We start from the raw sequence: 22,000 nt of genomic DNA, 5'->3' as shown, positions 1-22,000 counted from the left end.
ACCCCCTGTAGTTGCCACAATCCAGGTGAATCCTAGCAAATGTAAACAGATTCTAGTTGTTCAGATGTGATGAGGGAGAAACTGTGCATTAAAACAACAATTTTGATGGTCATCTGCACAATGCATCACAATGTTAACCAGGAGCTGCTTTCTGTTACACTGAAAATGCAGCAGATACTGCAAATCGGTAAAATGTAATTTTCTTGTATCATGGTCCAGATTTAAAATTACTGCAAAAATAAACTTTATAGGAGATTTTAGTGTATAGGTTTTAATGGAACACCCTCCAATATTAATGGGTTGTAACATGTACTTTTTAGCTTAAAATCATATTGTTTGCTACACAGTGTTTTAATGATCTTTTATACAAAACACAAATCAAGTCAAAAGCAATGTGTTTTACACAATCCCCCTTACTCACTAAAACATAAGTCTACATATTAATAATGATTCGCACATGCAGACTACAGTGTCAGCAGGCGATAAACCAGAAATAGGAACCAAATGATTTCTGCCTTTCCTCCTCCTTTGTTTTCCATTTTTTTAAGGAACAATATTAACATAATCACATATCAATTTTTGACAGCTTAGATCACATTTTTCTCTTTGTGAATAAGTTTGGATTTCAGTCCTTCAAAGAATAATTTATTTAGCATTTATTCTTACCTGTCATATTTACTTCACTATGAATCTGTACTGTCTGAGGAATTAATTCATTTCATCCTGACAAGCAACTGCCAATGAGACTAACAGCACTATGCAAGTTCCAAAGGGAATCTGAGACATAATTGTAATAGTCTTTGCATGATTTCCTCATTAAATAATAAAATGACAACAAAAAACAATATTCTTATGACATAATATGCAAAATGTTTTTCTTACTACCTTACAATTCAGGTAATTGTATACAGCATAACTACAATTCAGTTATTTCTTTCTTTTTACCCTTTGTGTTGCATCACTGTTTGCTATTTGTAATAAACTTAAATACTGACAGTACAGACCTTGTAGATGACAAAAGTAAACTCTAACTTATTCTTTCTTGCAGGTTTGCTTTTTTGTTGCACTATATTACAATGTTATCATTGGATGGAGTCTTTTCTACTTTTCTCAGTCTTTTCAGCAACCTTTACCATGGGATCAGTGCCCACTTGTTAAAAACAAAACAAGTACATGTAAGTTAACTTTTCATATTTGAATTTTTAAATGACATATTGTAACATATGTTTACAGGCTTATGAGTCCACTCAGAATCTATGATTTTGTGACTGTTTTAAATCAAATCCTCACTCACCTGAGCAGTCACCTCTTTCAGTTGTTACTTGCAACTTTAATATATTTTCTATTAGCCATTCAGGCTGGTCAGTCCAAAGGTTTCCTACACCATCTGCCCACCCATTCATTTTGAATTTCCACATAATCCAGTTCTGGATGGCACAGGTGCAAAACCTACCCCAGGAATGTTGTGGGCAAAGTGGAATGTTGCCTACTTCCTAGTTGTCAGTTACTCATTTGCATCATGTAGAGGCTAGGATTCCACTACCCATGACACATCATGTCAAGAACAGACTTGACTCTTTTTCATCTTACACCCTGACCACAATATAAAAATTTATGCTGTACTTAAAACATTATAAACTTAATATTTTAATATACACTGGGCATGAAAGGAAAAGTTCTCAGTTTCCTAGTGATAAAAATATAGTTACAGATTTGTGTTTGTATTTCTTTGTATAAAGCATTGTGTTTTTCTGTTGTTGTTTCAGCATAATGTTTTGTTTAATAGTTGCACATCATTTTGTGTTAGTGAAAATGCATATAGAACAAATTATATTTAACACTAGAATCCCTGAAGCCTACAAAATATTCATTGTGCCAGGCCACCTTGCTTTGAGTACTGAGAAAAGCGCTATATTAATATAATGAATTATTATTATTATAAATTCCCTCGCAACTCCTCATCAGCGTCTTTGTTTTGCAAATGTATCAATCTTCACTTGCAGCAGGCAGTCTTCTTATTCATCCCCCACCAAGGCAGCATTTTGTCATTATTACTATAACATGAAAAGTTTCTGTTTTAGTTATGTGTTCGACTTTTCTTGTTTCTCATTTCCTGTGATCCTACATTTACACAGATCGTTGTAGACACGGAACACACATGAAATGTGTGTATTCCATATAATGATATATTATTTACCCTAAACAATTCCAGACACCTAACACCCAGATAAAGAGACTTCAGCTTTGAGAATTTTGCCTCTGACTTGACTTCAGCTGCCTCGGTGGGGGATGAGTGAGTAGGCTGCCTCCTGCCAGTGCTGATTGACACATTTGCAAAACAAAGACGCTGATGAAGAGGTGCAAGGGAATTTAAGGTGGCCCGGCATTACGAATATTTTCGTAGGCTTCAGGGATTCTAGTATTAAAAGAATATATGTATATGCTTAGAATTTGAAATGTATCGTTATTGTCTATAAATATGAAGAAGAGAATTACACTGATTATTTATAATGTTCCTTTTACACTTTTCAATATCACCATCACCATATACGTGTTGTACTGTATATCAATACATTTTCTAAATACAGTATGGAGTTCAGCATTCTATCATCTTTGGCCATGAACTTTGGGTACTGACTGAAATAAGTAGATTGCAGATACAGGTAGCAGAAATGAGCTTCCTTCACAGGGTGTTTTGGCTCAGCTTTAGAGGAAGGGTGAGAAGCGAATACATTGGGGAGGAGCTGAAACAGAGCACTTGTTCTCCACATGAAAAGGATCCAGTTTGGGCGTCTGATTATGATGCATCCTGTATGCCTCCCTGGGGAGGTTTTTCAGGCATATCCAACTGGGAGGAGAACTTGGAGCTTACCCAGGACAGGCTGGAGAGTTTATCTCATGCTGCTGGAAGAGCTGGAGGAGGTGGCAAGAAAACTGGATGTCTGGGCATATTTGCTGAGACTGTTGCCACCACAGTCCAACCCAAATAAGCAGCAGAAAATGGATTGATTGATGTACGGAGGATGAAGTTCAGCATTTCAGTCTTCTCCTGTATTACAAACTTTTCAATTTTGTACAGTATCAACATGTATAATTTTCTTAATTACAGCTGCCTGTGCATTACTGTGCCTTGTAAAAAACATTTTTTCATAGAGGTGTCACTAACATCAAAAAATTACTTGCCTGTACCTGCAGATTGGTGAAAGATCAAATTGAAAGGGGTTATTACTGCTGTCCTTTTCACAGAAGCAATTTTGTAAATAATTTGCAACCCGACTTTAACAGGGTGTGAGGGTTAGATGGAGGGTCATCAAAGGCTTACCATTAATATGACAAAGGTGAATAAATAATAGTTCACAAGAACAGTGGGTGTCAGTTGTTCTGTCTGTACAGTATAAATGTAAATCATTTTTTATACATGGATGAGTGCAGTCCAGGTTTTGACCCAGTATCTCAGAAGTTCAGATCTCATATAATGAGAGCAGTATGTCAGCTAAGATGAGCAAATGAAAATGTAGAAAAAAACAGAAGAGCGTCATTTTCAAAATGCTAAAAGAATGAGAGAGCTTTGCCAATCACAGAAGGTCAATCAGGTGCCTGAAAAAGTTAAAGTGGCTTGTGCACAAGAAGAAGCTTGCCAAAGTCAATTCCATCAGTCACATTCTGCAAATCAGACACTAGAAGTTTTGTCCAGTTTTGACAGGTATTTGTTAGTATATTGTGATTGAATTAATACTGTATAAGATAATTGTTGGGTTTGTCAGTAAATATATAGGCCCACCTATTTATGTTCTATATACACTTTCTATTTAATAGGTTTATAGGAGAAGGAATCTGTGAAATCATCACAGAGTAAACAGCAGAAACTAACCCTGGATGGAAGACTAGTCTATCACGTAGTAATGGGTAGATTGCAACGTTCACAGGTTGAATCTTGCCCTGGAAACATTTTGGATAGTTTTAATTGGGATAAATGTGCTTGATAGAAGATTTTAAGTTGAATAATTTTGCTCATATGCAGCTAAATTGTATTCTGTGCGTGACTGCCTTCCACTCCTTTTTTAAAATGTTAAGTGAAAGATCCTTTACCCATTGTGCCCTGGGATCTTTGAAAGGATGGGACTTTAAAATGTTTTTATACATTGTGGAGATGCTATTTGAGTCATCAAGATGGATCGATATTTCTTCTGGAACAGAAATAGGTGGAAAGTGAGGAAACTTAGTCAGGCTCAGTTTAGCAAAGTTACTAGCTTGAAAGTAGTGGAAGATTTGTGTTGATGAGAAGTTAAATTTAAAGCTTAATTGCTCGTAAGATGCAAAAACATTATTGATGTACAAGTCTGTAAATGTTTTAATCCCAGACAGTCTCCAAGTATTAAATACTGTGTATGTTTGAGAGGGTGGAAAAGAGTGGTTGTCATGTAGAGGTGCAACAGACAATGGCTTCTCTGTCTTAAAGTGCTTCCTACATTGGTTCCATATTTCCGAGTGAATGAATGGCAATTGGATTAATAGTGAATTGATGATAATTTGCATTTACTGGGACACAGAGTAGGGAATATAAAGAACTACTGCAAGATTTTAATTCTATTGAAGACCGGGCTTGTGTATATTCATCAATGTGTGTCATTGTCCAGGGGCCTCATGTATAACGCTGCACGTAAAATTCACACTATAACATGGCGTACGGACAAAAGCGGAAATTATGAATTACGCCTCTTTGAATATGCAAATCAATATAAATAGCCCTTAAGCTCAGCCTTCTGTAAAAAGACAATGGCAAAAGCATGGGTGAAAATAGAAGAATTTCAGCGAATATCAAGTAGAGGCAAGGAAAAACTTACTATTTGTTGGTTTAAACAGTGATATAATCAACAAAAAGAAGTTGATCGAGTGACAGAGTGTTGGAGAAACTCGAAAGCTGAAGTTCACAAAGATGCACAGTGCCCAAAATAAAAAAGAAGCAGTCAGATATCAAAGTCAAAGGCGAATCGTAGCCCACCGTCTGAGTATCATATGAAAGCTTATTTGGGTAAAGAGAAAAGAAAAAAAAATAGGGACACAGTGAGGAAAAAGCTCGAAATGCCAACTTCAGTCTCAAAATTTCCACTTCAATCACGTAGTTTATTTTGTCATTAAAGTAGAACATCATAATCTTCATCTTTAAAGTGTTTAATTTACTAGTTTCTCAAATACCATCGTAACTAAAGTAGCACATTAAATGCTTTGTTTTGTATTTGTTCTATATGCTCTATGTGTGTGAATCACTATGTGCTTCTTAAACAGACTTTCTCTTCCTCCGACAGGACACAGAATCCATTACATTCGTAATATTACAGCTCTCTAAATAATTAAGATACTGAGATGTATACTTGATATCATTTTCATGATGATGGGAATTAAAGCATGTTATTAAACATGGGAACACAGTGGCACAGTGATAGTGATGAGCAGGCACCTCGTCCACAGATTGTTCCTGCCTCCCGCAAGATGTTTGCTCCGCCGTGTGTGACCTTTGATGAAATAATTTATTGCAGCAGTACTGCCTCTTTCAAATGTACTAACCCCCAATTCCTGTACTTCCTTTTCTTTCTCCAAGTAACCAATCACCACACAATCAGCTCTGTAATAGATGTTAAGCCATCTGTAAGCTTAGAACTCTGATTCTTCAAAACTTTTAAGGAACATTGAAATATGTTCGTAGTACATGTTTAATTATTCTATCCATCTGTCCATCCAGTGTCACGCCAGCCCCAGCAAGAATACAGCACGAGGCAGGAACAATCCCTGTACTAGCTAGCGCTGCACTACTGTGTCCTCACATGTTTAATTATTAACAATATAGATTATTTAAATGACATTACCATTTTATCTGTGTAATGTAATAAACATATTTTGCTGCATTTCATCTTAAAAATGATATCGTCATCATATGTAAATATGCGCTTTATAAAGTGGCGCAGGTTGTGCAATATTGTAACTGTATCGCAAGTTTACAGTGAGGTAATTGTACTTGTAAGTACAAACAGTTCTATAAGGAGCACTTGATGGACTGATTGAGTGTGTTTATAGTTCTTGGGATAAAACTGTTTCTGAACCGCGAGGTCTGTACAGGAAAGGCTCTGAAGCATTTGTTGGATGGGAGCAGTTCAAATAGCGAATGGCTGAGGCAGCGTGTGCTTGATTCTGTATACCAGTAATTCTGTTTCTGATCAGCTGCTCCGAGTGATGCAGTGAGAGTAATATGGAAAAAGATGATCCACTGTGGCAACCCCTAACGGGAGCAGCTGAAAGTAGAAGAAGAAGGTGCAGTGAGAATAACAACGCTAAAGCAGCTATGGTATTTAGAATAGTTTGTCCGTTCCGTGGACCATTATATTGTTACAGGTTAATTACAATCAGATGCCTTAAACTAATGAACAATATGCTGTTAATTTCAGTGTATTTATAAAGCCGTGTCAGGGATGTGGATCTAAAAAAGAAAGGGAAACTACATGGGAACAGCAGTACTTCTTTGACACTGGGTACCACCAGTTTGGAAAACTGAGCAGAGAACTTGTGTATGCCAGGGTTGGAGCTACCGTGAAAATGTGCGTGGCTTTACGCCAAGTTTAGGTTATATACATCACGATTTGAACGTGGAAATGGGCTTACACAACATTTTTGTGCATACACACCATTTATACATGAGGCCCCTGGTCTTTATGGCCTGTATATTGCTGCCCAGTAATAAAATTGAAAGGTAGTGCCATATCCCTTTCTGCTTTGGGTCACTCTTTGGATGCATGGATGTTTAAAAATAAATATGGTTATGATTGGACCTAATTTCTTAAAAAAAAGATTTGTTAATGTATATGAGGATGGTTTGAAATAGAAAATGATGCTTGGGAAGGATGTTCATCTTAACAGTGTTGATTCTACCTGTTTTTGTGAGATGCAGGGTAGACGATCTATTCACAACTTCTTTAATTTTTCTCAATGCAGGCATCAAAATTTTGTTGAAAAAGAACTTTATTTACTTCTGATGATTGCCCGTAGGTATTAAAACTGATCTGCTAAGATCAATAGGAAGGTGTGCAGTCTAGTATTGTATGCTAGAAAGTTCACTGGAAAAAGCACACTTTTATTCAAATTCATTTTGAGTCCAGGTATCTTTTGAAAACCTGCTAGTGCTTTTAGGACTGCTGGCACAGAATTTTGTGGGTCATCTGCATATAATGATATATTTTGTTCAAGTCCTTCTCTGAAAATCCCCTTTATCTCTGATGCATTTTGAAAGTTAAAAGCCAATGGCTCAATGCTGATTGCAAAGAGCAATGGTGATGAGGTCTTCCTTGTTGAATACTGCTTTCTAGTTTGAAGTAGTTTGAAATAATGTTGTTAATATGAGCTTAGGCTTCTGGACTTGTATAGAGTAGTTTGATCCACACACATATGTTTAGGTCGAACCCAAATTTGTGCAATGTGGTGAATAGGTAGTCCTATTCAACCATGTCAAATGCTTTTTTTGCATCGATAGTAATAAGATTTCTGGGGTGTTAGACTTAATGTGTGAATATATTATTTTAAACAAACATCAAAGATTAGAAGCTAAATGTCTGCCTTTAATAAATCCAGTTTGGTCTTACAGAAGGAAGAACTTTCTCAGTCCTTCTAGCTAGAACTTTAGGGTATCTTAACACCATTATTCAGGAGTGATATTGGTCTGTATAATGCATATTGAAGTTTATATTTTTCTTAGGAAAGATGAAAATTAATGCTTGGCGAAAAGTTAGAGGTAGAATTTTGTTGTCTTTAGCTTTCTGTAAATAACTTATTTTAATTTTTTTTATAAAATTCCACTGGGTAGCCATTAGGGTCTACTGCTTTCACACTTTGAAGTGAGTTTATGCCGTCTAGTAATTCTGAGAGTGTCAGAGGTTTATCCAGTTCCACAGCAGTAAGAGTATCTAGCTGTGGTATCTGTAATGAGTCAAATAACTCATTAGATTGTGTCTTATCTTATTTAATAATAGTGGAATATAAGGACTTATACTAAATGTGGGGGGTTTTGTGGTCTATGATTTTATCTCTGTTTGAGTTGGTAATTGCTATTATTGAATTGCAGACTTCTTGCTTGTGGATTTGTTGAGCTAAAATTTTATTGGCTTTCTTTCTGTGTTCATAATAATGACGTCGCGATTTAAAGACAAGCTGTTCTGTTTCTTTAGTAGTCAAGAGGTTAAATTCTGATTGCAAAACCTTTCTTTTTTTATAAAGTGCCTCATTTGGAGACCTGTTATATTCTAGATATATTCTTGTAATTGTGCTGATTAACTCAGATGCCTTCTTGGTATCTAATTTATTTTTGTGAGAAAGATATGAAATAATATGTCTTCTTAAATATGCCTTCAGAGTTTCCCAAAGTATTCATGCAGAGAGCTCTGGGGATGCATTTGTCTTCAGAAAATAATCAGTTTGGTTGGAAATTAATTCTGTACAGTGCTCTTCAGTTAATGACAGGGGGTTAAGATGCCAGCTACGAGATGAGTATGTAGGACATAGTAAACTAAGAGCAGAGGGGAATGGAGAGTTGGAGATCACAATAGTGTCGTACTATCACAATTTGATAATGGGCAAAAAATTATTGACAATGAAGAAATAACCAGTTCTTGAGTAACATTGATGAACTTGTGAGAAGAAGGAATATGCTGTAATGTTAGGATTTAAAAACCTCCATGAGTCTGTTAGGTTCAGATCCATTACAAACTCCATAAGTTTTTTGGCAAGTTTTACATATTATTACCGCTGTAGGTGAAGACCTGTTCAGGTCTGGAATTAAAACACAATTAAAGTCTCCTGCATTTATAATTTTATGAGTGTTCACATTAGGAATAGATACAAATACATTTTGGAGTAAGTCTCTATCATCCATGTTAGCTGAATAAATATTTATCAGAAAATAAAGTAAAGTAAATTCCCCATCACCATGACATATCATCCTTCAGGATCACATATTACGTCTGCCACTATAAATGGTATAGTTCTGTGCATTAAGATTCTCACACCCCCAGTTTTCTTTGTATAGCCGTATTGAAAAATTTATTTGATCCAATCCCTTTACAACCAAAACTAATCCTTACTTATTATGTGAGTCTCCTATAAAAATACTATCTTGGCATTTAAACCTGTTAAGTGAGTGAATACTTTCTTTCTCTTTAATTCGTGATTGAGACCTTTGACATTTCTGCTCACAAAGTTCACTGTTTAGTCATAAATACATTGCTTCTGAACTTTTCTTGACATTTTGTAGTCTTAAGTTAAGGTAGTACATTTTTACATATGATAGCTTTGACCTAAATTTTATATTATTGCCAAGTGTTATGGCTATGAAGCCTATTGTTGTTTTGGCATTAACAGTTATTGAAGGTACAGTCCCAATACAATAAACCTAGAGAATAATGTTAAACAAATCCCATGGAGATTGAGAGAACATAAGATAGTATATTCCCAATACAATAAATCTAGGGTTTGAAGTGAAAAAAAACACCCTGTAAATGGCAAGTTACTTTAATAAAATAAGCTGAAGTTTTAAAATAATAAAAAAAAGCTGTAAAGGAAGTAGAATGAATAGTTATGGCAAGTTGCAAGCAGAATCTTTGCCTTATCAGAACATGGTATGGCTCATGATCATGTTTGAAAAGGATGTCGAGTTCAGTCTGCTTAGCTCTTTTTCTGCCTCATTCGGAGAGTTAAAAATGTACAACTGACTTTCAATATTCACTTTTATTTTGGCAGGGTACAAGAGGCTATATCTGATATTAGCACTGCATAGATGCTTTTTAATACTCCAGTATGCCGCATATTCAGCAGCTGTTGCATGGGAGAAATCTGGGAAAAATTTGAATGCGGTTATTTTCAAATATAATCTCCTATTTCTGTGATAAGGGACATGAAGTTTTGTTTGGCTTGAAGTTTGTCGAAACAAACAATAAGGCTTCTCAGTTTTGAGGTATTCGATCCACATATATTGTAGGCTGCTGAGTCGATTTGAAGTCCTTTCCAGTTATTTTAGAGGATAGTTCATCTATGAATTTCACTGGATTTGGACATTTTTCAGGAAGACATTTGAATGTTGTTCCTTCTGTATCTATCTTCCAGCGCAGCCAGTTTCTCAGCAAACACTTTGCATTCTGATTTTGTAGCAGTTGCCTTTTTGTCAGTGGCGGATGCCAATTGTTCATCTATTTCAGTACGAGTCATAAACATTTGCTTAACATCTTCAAGCTGAACAGCAAGTACTTTAATTTTATTCTCTAACTTAGCTGGTATTTTCATTCATTTTTTCATTTCTTTTTCCTAGAATTTCTATAAAGGCTGTAATAAACTTAGTACTAACATTTCTCCAGGTCTTTTATGTCGTGATGCTGTTTCCCATTCTTCTTGCTTAGGTTCATTATTTCTTTCTTTATATCCTTCATTATAATGCTCTTATTGTCCCTACCCAAGTGCGACAATCATTTTATTCAGCTTATAAAGTGCATTTCGGCCTTCTCCATGCTCTGTAGGCAGAGTTGTGAGTCTGGTTGGGGTTAATGTGGCATACTCTGCAGTTGACAGCAGGATGAAAGGGCCACACTCAGTTAAAATAATCCTCCTGAAATTGATGGATCCTCCTTGCCTGCCTCGCTAGCAGTTTCACTCCCACTTTCACTTTGGCTGGAGCCAATGCTGCAGCATCAGGTCCTAGCAGATCAATTTCTTCGCCCTTCTGTTCCAAGTCAGTCTCTGGTAAGCAGTATCATGACCTTGAGGCTGGTTTTCACGTTAATGGAAGTTTAACTGCCGTATCCTTATCCTTTTCCTTTTCTTTCTAAATCTTTTGTTTGCTGCTCATGCTTATTCATACTCATGTATAATGCAAATACAGGATACCGCTGGATGATAGCAAAAAAATGGTAAAACAACACTGCCGGTAACAGAGCTTAGCTCTAACCATCCATCTCATGCAAAGTACAAGACCAACCGGAAGAATCTTAAAACACCAAATGGACAGTAACCAATCTGTAAATCAAATCCTGTTCCTGGGCAATGCAAGGCAGAAGTGCCATACACAAATCATTGTTATGAAATTACTGATAAATCTATTACAAAAGTAATGAGGGTCTTTCAATCAGCTGTGAAGAAAATAGAACGTTTTGCTATGCACAAACTGACCTCAAGTTTTTCAGCTGAGCAGCACTGCACATGCATTGTTACTATCTGTATATTGTGAAAAGAAGATTCTTTTCTCTAAAGGCAGGTTAAAGGAAATTAATATTCCCAAGAGTATAACTGAGATAAAGACAGTACACATCCCAGACATACAGTAATTACTACACATAAAAAAATGGAAATCTTAGTGCCTTAAAATCACATGATGAGAAGTAAAATGGGCCTAATGGTTTCAGTGTCTCTTTGTAATAAATTATTCTAGCACTTAAAGGTTATTGTTCTTATGCTGGTAAACACTAATCATTCACGCCAATAAAGGAAAATCAGGATGTCAGTTTCTGAGGATCAGTACCACAAACAACTGAGACATACAGCATGGGTAAACACCTGTCTTTCATGTTTTTTGTATTAGGTCATGAATGCAGTAATAGAAGTACAGGGGAATCTGACATTTTTTGGTAGCTCTAGATCTTGTACATATGACTTGCATATGAGGATATAGAAAAGGTCACATACTGTAATTCCACAAAGATCTTCGCTATTTATACACATTCATGAACATAAGAACATGTTCTAGAAATATGATGATTTTATACTGCAGTATATTTCTGACTGCATTTTTTTCAAAAACAATGCTTCTGTTTGTCTTGTTTTATATCAGGAAAAGTGCTCCAGGAGAAGCAGTGCAGGAAATGCATTAAGAACAAACATGTGACACCCTTTCATGAGAGTTGTATTGCAAGAATTTTAATGGTCTGTTAATTATGGATTTGAGAATCTCAGTGAAATCATGATGTACAGTCATTCTGTTTTGCAGTGCTTATATAAAATTAGCAGGACTGCACACCGATGGCTTCCATGTTTCTATTCATTATACATCTATAATTAATGTATCTGGTATCTATTTTTGTAACTTTTGATGGTTTTCATAGCACAACTCATTTGATTAGTCTACTTGTTTCATGTAATTGTAACCAGCTTGTAATTGTTAGTTTGTTTCTGTACGCTGTAAATGCTGGTCCTTTCAGTTCTGAAAACTAATATAATTTTAAATGTGCAGGCAAATCACAAGTAGGTTAAGTGAGTTTTTCAGGGTCACAAAGGGAGTGAGGTAGTAGGTTTGTATCAGCAACCTTATGCTGTATGTATTCCAGTGCTCTATCTGCTATAACACACTTTGTAAAGTTGCTTGAAGCGATTTCTCTCATTTTTCCTACTATTTCCCAAAGTCTCTTCATTGTACTGTATATTAATTTGACCCAGTAAAAAATTAGTTTGTTTGTGCATGTGTATGACTTACAAAAGACTGACACCCTGACCATGATGCTATCTGCCTTACACCCTATGCTGTCTGGATAGGTTATGTCCACTTACTGTACGACCCTGACTTGGATTAAGCAGGTTTGAAAATATGTATTTGTTCCACTCGTTTGAAAAGAATCATCCATTTTTAGCTTCCTAGGTTTGAATCCAATGCCCAGCTATCCATTCATCTATAGGTCTGCATGAGTTTTTCTCCCTCATACACACAGGTTAGATTATTTGGAAATTCCAAATGACCTTGTAAAAGTGTGAGCATGATAGCATGTGTGAGTTGGCCCTGCAATGGACTGGCACCTTTTCCAAGGCAATTTCCTGCTTTGCATCGAGTGCTCTCATGACCCAGAGTTGGATTAAGTAGGGTTGAAAATGTTAGTTTACATTACATCCAGTTAGAAAATGAGAATGCAGTACAGATTCTTATTTTAGATGGCTGCCACCTGCATCATTTTAACGTCAACTGTTTACTTGTACTCAACTCTGAGTCCCTTTCCTGTATAGTGTTTTTCCCAATGGACAATGTCACAGTGCAGCACGGGTTTATAATTGAAAGATCATTATTGTAAAATACAAAACACCATGCACCATGTATACAAATGTACATTTAGTACATTTACATATTCTAAAGTCATTCTTGCTCAAGGAAACTAATTGAATGAAAGATACATACAGTAAGATATGAGCATCTGCCAATCTGAAAAGTGCTAAATGATACATATCCTGGAAAAAATAAACTTCTAAAGTCCAAGTCTAGCTGCTAATCCATCCCTGGACATTTTCTGAGTATACACAAGTACAGGCTAGAGTACATGATAGATGTGAAATTACATAATGATCTGATTCCTGGTGTTTGTCACTGATGATTCCATTATCTTTCATTAAGTTTGAAGTGTCATAGCATAATGTAGCTCAACTAGAAAGCTGGTAAAATCAAGTAAGAATGCGCATTATCAATTAGTAGTATAATTTAATAATAATGTTAGACTTCAAAGGATGTATAATCAAATAGAATGTTGGGTAAATCTGCGGTGGGCTGGCGCCCTGCCTGGGGTTTGTTTCCTGTCTTGCACCCTGTGTTGGCTGGAATTAGCTCCAGCAGACCCCCGTGACCCTGTAGTTAGGAGATAGCGGGTTGGATGATGGATGGATGGATGTTGGGTAAATTTGACCTTCATCACTAAAATCACACCAGGTATACCTTGTTCCTTTATAGTGTGCTAAATTGTTGGTTGGTCACACTGAGGGCCCCTGGGCACATCAGATAAGCTGTAGAAAACTATACAAATGTAGAAAGTTGTATTATGCCTACAAAGTGTCTTGAGATAGTGTTTACCATAGACATGTGACTAATTTTTGGCGTTTTTTCATTCTTCTTTGTTAAATTTTCACAGATATAGCTGTAGCAGTATTTATACCTACAGTGAGGTTATTCAAATCTGGGATATGGATCTGGGGAAAAAGGAAACAGTTAATAACTTTTACATGAGTATCTACTTTAGACCTCAGTTTGAAAAGTATTAACTGCGAATGAAATAAAATGTGCCTACTGATCAGAGGATATCAGTTAGGACTTTTAATTTAGATTTAGCAAAATTGGTAAGAAAGAAATATCCCTGCTTGCAACATTTAATGATTTTACAAGTATTTGGGTGTCTTGTAGAAAAGAGATGTAGATTTTTTTTTTTTAGTGAATCAATAAATTTAATCCTTTGTTTTTCACAATGCCAATAATTAGATATTTTGTTGAAGGCTTATAAGTTAAGCTAATTTACTCAGCTTTAACTCTAGGTTCTTAGTTGTTAGACTTATAATCAAGGTAACTAACCTACACTTGTTTCAGTTATTTCCTTAACTATATAGTGAAATTAATGAGGAACACAATACCTCAGACAAGACTTACAAATTATAACACAGAAGATGCTGTTTAAGTTCATTTAGAATTCTGCAGAGTTTCATGATTTACAGACTTTTTGTTTAGTATTTTTCTCTTTAAACTTTAGCATGACATCATTTTTAGCTTGTCCTTTCTTGCTCATGTATGTAGCATTGGGTGAGAAAACGATAAAGTGTTATGGTGTGAAACTCATCTGTCTTGTTTTAATTTTAGACCATAACTAGTAAATGCCAGATATTTGCCTAACATAGTTATTCTACAAGCTTGTTGTACAATAGCATTTACACTTCAGAATGCAACTGCATGGCTGGTTGATTACTCCCTAATTAAGATTATAATTTATCTTGCACAAATAAAGCCATTTTGACAATACCAAGCCTTCCAGAAGCTACTTATGGTATGAAGACTGTTGTTTTTTTTTTCTGTCGTGATCTTACTTTGGTTGCTTCACTGTGTCCTTGGTAGGTTTGTAGGGAAAAAGAGTTACTTTTTCTGGCACAGTAGTTTCACTACTGACATTCTCATCCTGAAGTAAAGCTTTTCCCCTAAGACTGGATTTGGTCACTGGCACAAATACAGATTTTGGAAGAGCTGATCATAGAGCTAGGGAGTTCAGAGAGATTTCAGATAGTGTTTTGCCTAAACATCTCTAAGGAGGGAGTGCTTCCAAACCGTAATAGAGGGTGATCTTCTAGACCCCAGAACGAGATGTATGCACCTTGCGAGAAAGTGTAGCTTTGGCTGTTATACCTACAGGTACATGTCAGTGCCTTCTCATAAGTGCCTGAGTGTCCCCATCACAGGAGACAAAATTTCAGCTTGGGGCCTACAAGCTTAAAATTGCTGTTCTTTAATCAAACTTTTTGTCTGTCAAGTCTGCAGAGTTGTCAGCTCACCTTTGCCTAACATCCCTGGTAATTTACATAAAATTCAGGAGACTAGTGTAACTTACGTTGGCTAATGCTAGAGTTAGAGAAGGGTATTAGTTCAGCTTGGCTATTGAAATAAGTGTCCTTCAGGAATTCAAGTGGAGAGATAGTAAGTGGCAGTTGGCTTTTTGCATCTCTTTTGAGAGTGTTTTTTAGAAATCTGCACCACTAAAGACAATGCCTACTTTATCATTCAGCCTTCCTCAGAGTACACCACCATACCTTGCTCATCTACAGTCACCCATTAGTATTATTATGCTTTTTATTATTTGTTACTTTCATATTCTTCATGAACTCTGTTTCCAACATTCTTGTGTGTATGTTAAGAATTAGCATGTCAACACCAGGTACTGTATCTTTATAATGAATTGGAGTTTTCTAGGATCTGATTCTCCTTCTTCTGTCATAACCATCTATGTCAGCTGCAAGTATAGATGGAGGCATATAGATTAAGCAGTATCGTTACTTATATTTGTTCATTTCAGATAATAAAATTGGGATGATTATTTTAACAGCATAAACTCAATGGGAAATAATGTGTTCAGCCATGCAGAGTTGTTAACTAAACCTTTAAAGGCAAATCAAGAAGATAATCATTAAGACAGTAGTGTAGACCACGGAGTTTAACAGTATAAGGATATGCACACAAATATGGAAGCTCTGAACTGCACAATGAAAAAAATTATGGGATAGGCCTTATCATGTACATACGTGAAAATGTCTTTCACGTACGTACAAGATGTTTTTACGCAGGTGCAGGATACTTTTACATATGTGTGAGACGTTTCCACATATGTATGGGATACTTTCATGTACATACGAGATAAAGTTAGATTTAAAAAATTACAAATGTTCTCTTTGGGTATCCTGTACATTTGAGATTAAAATAATTACAAACGTTCTCTTTATGTATTCTGTATGTTTTGAAAACATCTCGTACATCTCTCATATGTACATGAAAATATTTCACAAGAATATACATTCTATGGTTGTTATGTTATGTTACACCCTTTCCAGGCTTCATTTTGTGAACTAATTTTTTTTCTATTCTACTTCTTTTGTAGTCGTGGAGCCAGAATGTGAAAAAAGCTCTGCCACCACCTACTACTGGTATAGGGTAGCGCTGGACATATCTAGTTCCATTTCTGAGAGTGGTGGGCTCAATTGGAAGATGACAGTCTGTTTGCTGTCTGCCTGGGCGATGGTCTGCCTAGCAATGATCAAGGGCATTCAGTCTTCTGGCAAAGTAGGTATTTCCTTTGTTGTAGTGTTATTTTTACTGATATTGCTGAAACAAAAATATTTTAATATTTAATGTCTGTCACCTATTTTTGTATGTCAGCACAGGACCCTATCATTGACTTATAAATTACTTAAAGGTGGTTTCACTTTTATCTTCAGTTGTGGTTTTGTATTCAAAACTGAAGGACCTTTGTTTAGAAGACTTTATTTTCTGTTTTATTAGAATAATAAAAGATATTTTTTTGGAAATCCAGGACTGTGACTGTATGTGCAGGAGAGCATCAGTATACTAAATATAATAAAGGACAATCAAAACAGTTGGCATGTATCACCAATATATTAAATATATGATGAAAATAGTGTTGGTCTGAACGGTGCAAGTGTGTTGTGGCATATACCACAGTCTAAACAGATACTACACTATGCAGCCATGTAACAATTGTATAAACCTGCACCTTGCCAACAAAGGTTATAGAAAACCCAGTGCTTATCACAGTAGTATCATATCTTAGGGGCAGCACAAACTATACTTGTTTCAGCAGCATTTAAATTACAAAACCTGGCTTATTGAATGGTCGATGCATCCAATAATAGTGTGTTTTAAGGACTTTACAGCTCCATCTATAACAAATATTTTAAATAGAGAAGAAGCAATGTTATCTTGTCTAATGATGCATCTTACTGTATTTTACATATTTTCTAAATAATTATTTAAAAAGAGAAATATAAATTGCATCTCAAAATACAATAAAGGAATTTTATAAAGCACCCTTTAAAGTATTTTGGGTAGCAGAATAGTAAGATAACCAGTGCTGTTGCTTCTTAGCTCCAGAGATTTATGTCCGATTCCTGATCTAATCAGAGGATTTGCATCATTTTCCTATGTTTGTGTGGGTATTCTTGTGGTACTACAATTTCCTTTCATTTTCCAAAATGTGGCTTGTTTTCTTAATTACCAGCAATAACTCCACCTTTTACAGAATGGCAGTGAGTGCACTTTCATTGGCTGATATACCATTAAAGGTTTGTTCTTGCCTGGTGTCTGACAGTATATGTGCATTCTAAGTTCCTTTGTGACCTTACAAAGGAAATGCAAGTTAAGAAATTGAGCACATACTGCTTTAAAATATTTTATAGCTATACCACTTTTTTACTACTTTAAAATAGTACAAAAAATGCATATCTAAATTTCTTGTCATGTGTACAATAAATTTCTTACTTGCATACTGTATTTGCCCCACACTAATGGCTGTAATACAATACCAACAAACAGGCAAAAAGTCAATGAATACAACATTATACAATGAATGCAAAATATATATATATATATATATACTGTATATATATATGTATATACTGTATATCTTTTATATATAAACGTCTATGCATGGAAGTGTATGTGCCTGTCTGTCCGGCCTGGAAGTGTGAGGCGGCCCGGAAGTGCAAGGCTATAGCATGAAGTTGAAAGAAAGCGACTCCGTCTTCAAAGTGAAACCACTGATGAAAGTCAAACTTCCTTAGCTGCTAATACACAAACGAGGTGGGCACTTTGGCAAAATGAAACCTCTAAGGAGACAGAAACTCTCTTAGCCGCCGTTAGACAAGAGGGGCGAGTACGTCCACAAAACGAAACCGCCGACTCTGCATTTAAATTTTTTTTCTAATGATTTCAATAGTTTTTGGGAACAAGCACGGGCTTACACAGGTTGTGTATATATATATATATATATATATATATATATATATATATATATATATAATTGACCCTGCAGCAGACTACCAACTCCTACCTGTTTTAGTAGAGTTTTTATATATTGTGGTGGACAGCCAGGGCCCTTACCCAGCTGGGACACCAATGAACTGTAAGGACCGGGGCAGAGGACAAACACAGGACAGTTCTTTCCTCTGACCGCTAGATGTCAGTCCTCCTGCATGGCAGCAGTGCCCAGGATTCCCACAGGGCAACATGGGACTTGGAGTTTGGGATATCCCTGTTGGGTTCTGTGGGTGCCGCCAGAGGGAGCTGCAGAGTCAGGAGGTGGAAGACAAAGCTTGCCAGGAGGAGTAGAGGTGAATTGAGTGAGCGAGAGAGAGAGAAAGAAACGACATTGATGTGTGTTGTGGCCACTCTCTCAAATATATATATATATATATATATATATACACAGTATATATGCATACGCACACCCACACACTGAAGAAACAATCATTTATTTTTCGTTTGAGTAGCCTTTCAGTAGGCCTATGACTTTTGAATAGAAACCCTTCCTGAATCTATTGGTGTATGAATGGTCCTGTGCCATTTGACAGAATAGAGGCATTGAAACATGGCTGTACTGAAGGGCTGGGCACTTTAACCATACTGTTAGCCTTTCTAAGGTAGCATGTGTTATATACAGTATGTCCAATAGCATGCAAGTAATGTTGTCTGTCAACTTCATCATGATTTGCAGTGCTTTGAGTTGATGTGGATTGATCAGGTGCCAAACCAGGATGTTAAGTGACTAATGAAGATGATTGTCACTGTACACCTGTAAAAGTTGGTAAATATAAATAAAAGCATTCAATAACTCCTCAGACATCTAATGAAATAAAGGGATTGGTGAGCCTTCTTCACTTTAGTTGAGATGTGTTGAGTCCACTTTAGGTCATTAGTGATGGTAACTACGATAAATTTAAAGCTGCTGACTTCCTCCAAAGAATCTAGTCCATTGTAATTGGAAATGTAGTCTACCTCCATTTTTAAAGTCTATGATCAGGTCCTTGATTTTGCCAACAGTATGTGAGAGATTTTTGACATGGCATATCAAAAGACAAATTTCCTCTCTATGAGTCAACTCTTCATTGTTGCCGCTAAATGTAAGTAGAAGATATAATGGTGGAGTTGTATGATTTTGGACACATTATCATAGGTGAACAAGCAGTACACAAAAGAGCTCAGAAGACTGTTGTGATGCTGCCAGTGCTGACATGCCTCAATTAGGAAGTTCAAAACTCCAGTTGTATGGTGTGACGTTATGTTCCTAGTGCAAGAGTTTGGAGACCACTTTTGATAATACAACAGCATTAAATGGTGAGTTGTGGTCTATAAAAAGTTCTATAGCATACCAATTTTAATTACACAATATATGTGTACATCTTCTGTGGCCTGGCTGTGATGTATACAAGCTAGAAGTGGTCCAGACTATGTGAAATAGTCCATCTGATGTTTTCCTAGCACCAGTTTCCCAGTGCATTTTGTCATAAAGGGAGTGAGTGCCACTGATTTTTAGTTAATGAGACATTCTACCATCTTTTTCTTTGGCACAGTTTATTATAGACATTACTAAAAATGCCAGTTACTTGGTCCCAATGGGTGTTTGAAACATATTTCCCCTTGGGGTAACTGTTTTAGATATTGTTCTTATAATAAAAAATATGCCTTATTTAGATGTTTGCTTTGGGCTTAGGTGTCAACAACGTTTCTGAATATTACTTTATCCTGCCATAGTCATGTATTATTTCATTTTCTTTTTTTTTTTGTGTTTTCCTCTTTTGCTTTCAATCAACCCTAATGCCTGAATCCTTCATCACATTATCTACCTGAATGAGTTCTGTAGTCTAAGAAGGAGTTACTGCTGTGATATTAATTATCATGTGCAATACGGTGTAGTAATTAAGTCAGTTCGAAATACTGCACAGTACGCCCTGCTTATCTGTCTTTTATTTTCTACAACTGATGGCATACTTTTTTTATAAAATGGATTGTGGGCACTATGCTTTTCCACCAGGCCAGCAGCACGTACATACTGTACATATACGTCTACAAATGGGCCTTCCAGTAAAATAAATGCAAATATGGATGAATCTGAATTATTTTTTCAAACATGCAGGCATAGATATTTATTAACAGTACATTTAATTTGAAGAAAGGATTTAAACTGGAAAGGTAACATTCCATGTACCACTGATGACATTTAAATGGTCCCAATTATATTAGTTTATACTAAATATTTCAAAGATAAACATGAAGATATTTGAGAATATATTGTTAAAGTATACCTAGTAAAAACAAGTGAAAGAGTGAAACATAATATAAACATATGAAGACAATATTTAAAAAAAACACCTATAGTATAAAGTGTTTTATATTCTTTTTCTGATTCAGACTAATATGAATTAATTATAATGGCTTTCTATTTTTAAAGAATTTTCATTCATTTGCTTTGATATTATTTCTTTTCATTCTAGATATAAAGCCATATTCAGTTTCCTGTTGACGGCTGCTTGCAGTATTCACAGTATGTTACCCATGTTTAATTAAATGCTCATTAGCAGTGCATCCATAGCAAACAGTGACTGCAAAAATAAATCTCAGCAGTGCTGTGCTGCCTTGCATTTTTTTAATGTTCCAAATTCAGCCTTAATCTTAATCCAAGTAAAAATGTCTGCTTCCTTTTGTATCAAGGCTTCTGCTAGGTTATAAAAAACAAGAAAACCACAACAGGAATGCAAACTACTAAGTGGTACTAAAATGTTTGTGTTTATGTGTGTGTAGGTGTGCTACAGAGAGAGTGGAGAGAGAAGGCACACTTCCATTTTGTATTTTGCCTTATTAAATTTGCGATTATCACTTGGCATAGTAGTGTTTTAATCAGCACTGCTGCCACATGGATCCAGTGTCCTGGGTTTGAATTGTGTGTGCAGCTGTTGTTTGGAGTTTGTATATCCTACATTTGTCTTTGTTGGTTTTCCTTCCATCTGTATGCTTGGTTTTTTTTAGTATTTCTACATTGGCTCTGTGTGCTAGTGAATGTATACACGACTGTGCAATGCGAAACATTAGTGACACATACAGAAATGAGGCCATGCAACCATTGTAAACTGGACTGGATTAAAAGAGTTGGGGAATGTTATGTTCATTTTATTTATGTGTATTTAATTTTGAATCAACTTTAAAAGAAATCAGCTGCAAAGAGTAACAGAATTCTGACTCATTTAGTATAACTATCATATCTTCAGTAGTTCCCATCCATTATGGATTTTTAGACCAATAACAATACTGATATATGGGCAGCAAAAATGACAGATTGCTAATGCATGTTTTAATGATATTGCTGGTGTGCTTAACTGTAAGTTTTCCTAGAATAAATATAAATGAAAAGAAAGATATTATTATTATTATTATTATTATTATTATTGTGTGAAGTTTTAACATTCCATACCATGCCATTTTTTTAAGTCTGTTTATTCCTGAGCAGGTTCGCGATGGGATGGAGCCTATCCCAGCAAGCACAGTTTGCAAGGCCTGGAACAATCCCTAGACAGGGTGTCAGTCCATTGTAGGGTGAACACTCACTCAAATCGACACACAAGGGTCAATTTAGCATTGACAATCCACCAAATACCATGTTTAAATTTCACATTTAAAGTGACTGCCTAT

General features: G+C 35.8%; 1 protein-coding gene across 1 annotated transcript in view; it reads left to right on the top strand.

The window, feature by feature from the left end:
- Positions 1–22,000, top strand: part of slc6a15 (solute carrier family 6 member 15) — a 96,205-nt gene that overhangs the window by 35,549 nt on the left and 38,656 nt on the right. The window contains exons 4-5 of the mRNA XM_028817239.2: positions 1,049–1,175; positions 16,401–16,582. Of these exons, the coding sequence (XP_028673072.2) occupies positions 1,049–1,175; positions 16,401–16,582 (309 nt within the window). The remainder of the gene's footprint in view (positions 1–1,048; positions 1,176–16,400; positions 16,583–22,000) is intronic.

Source organism: Erpetoichthys calabaricus, chromosome 1 (assembly GCF_900747795.2).
Source record: "Erpetoichthys calabaricus chromosome 1, fErpCal1.3, whole genome shotgun sequence".
In the NCBI taxonomy this organism is placed as follows: domain Eukaryota; kingdom Metazoa; phylum Chordata; class Cladistia; order Polypteriformes; family Polypteridae; genus Erpetoichthys; species Erpetoichthys calabaricus.
The sequence above is the reverse complement of the archived record's forward strand: the minus strand, read 5'-3'. Positions and strand labels throughout refer to the sequence as shown.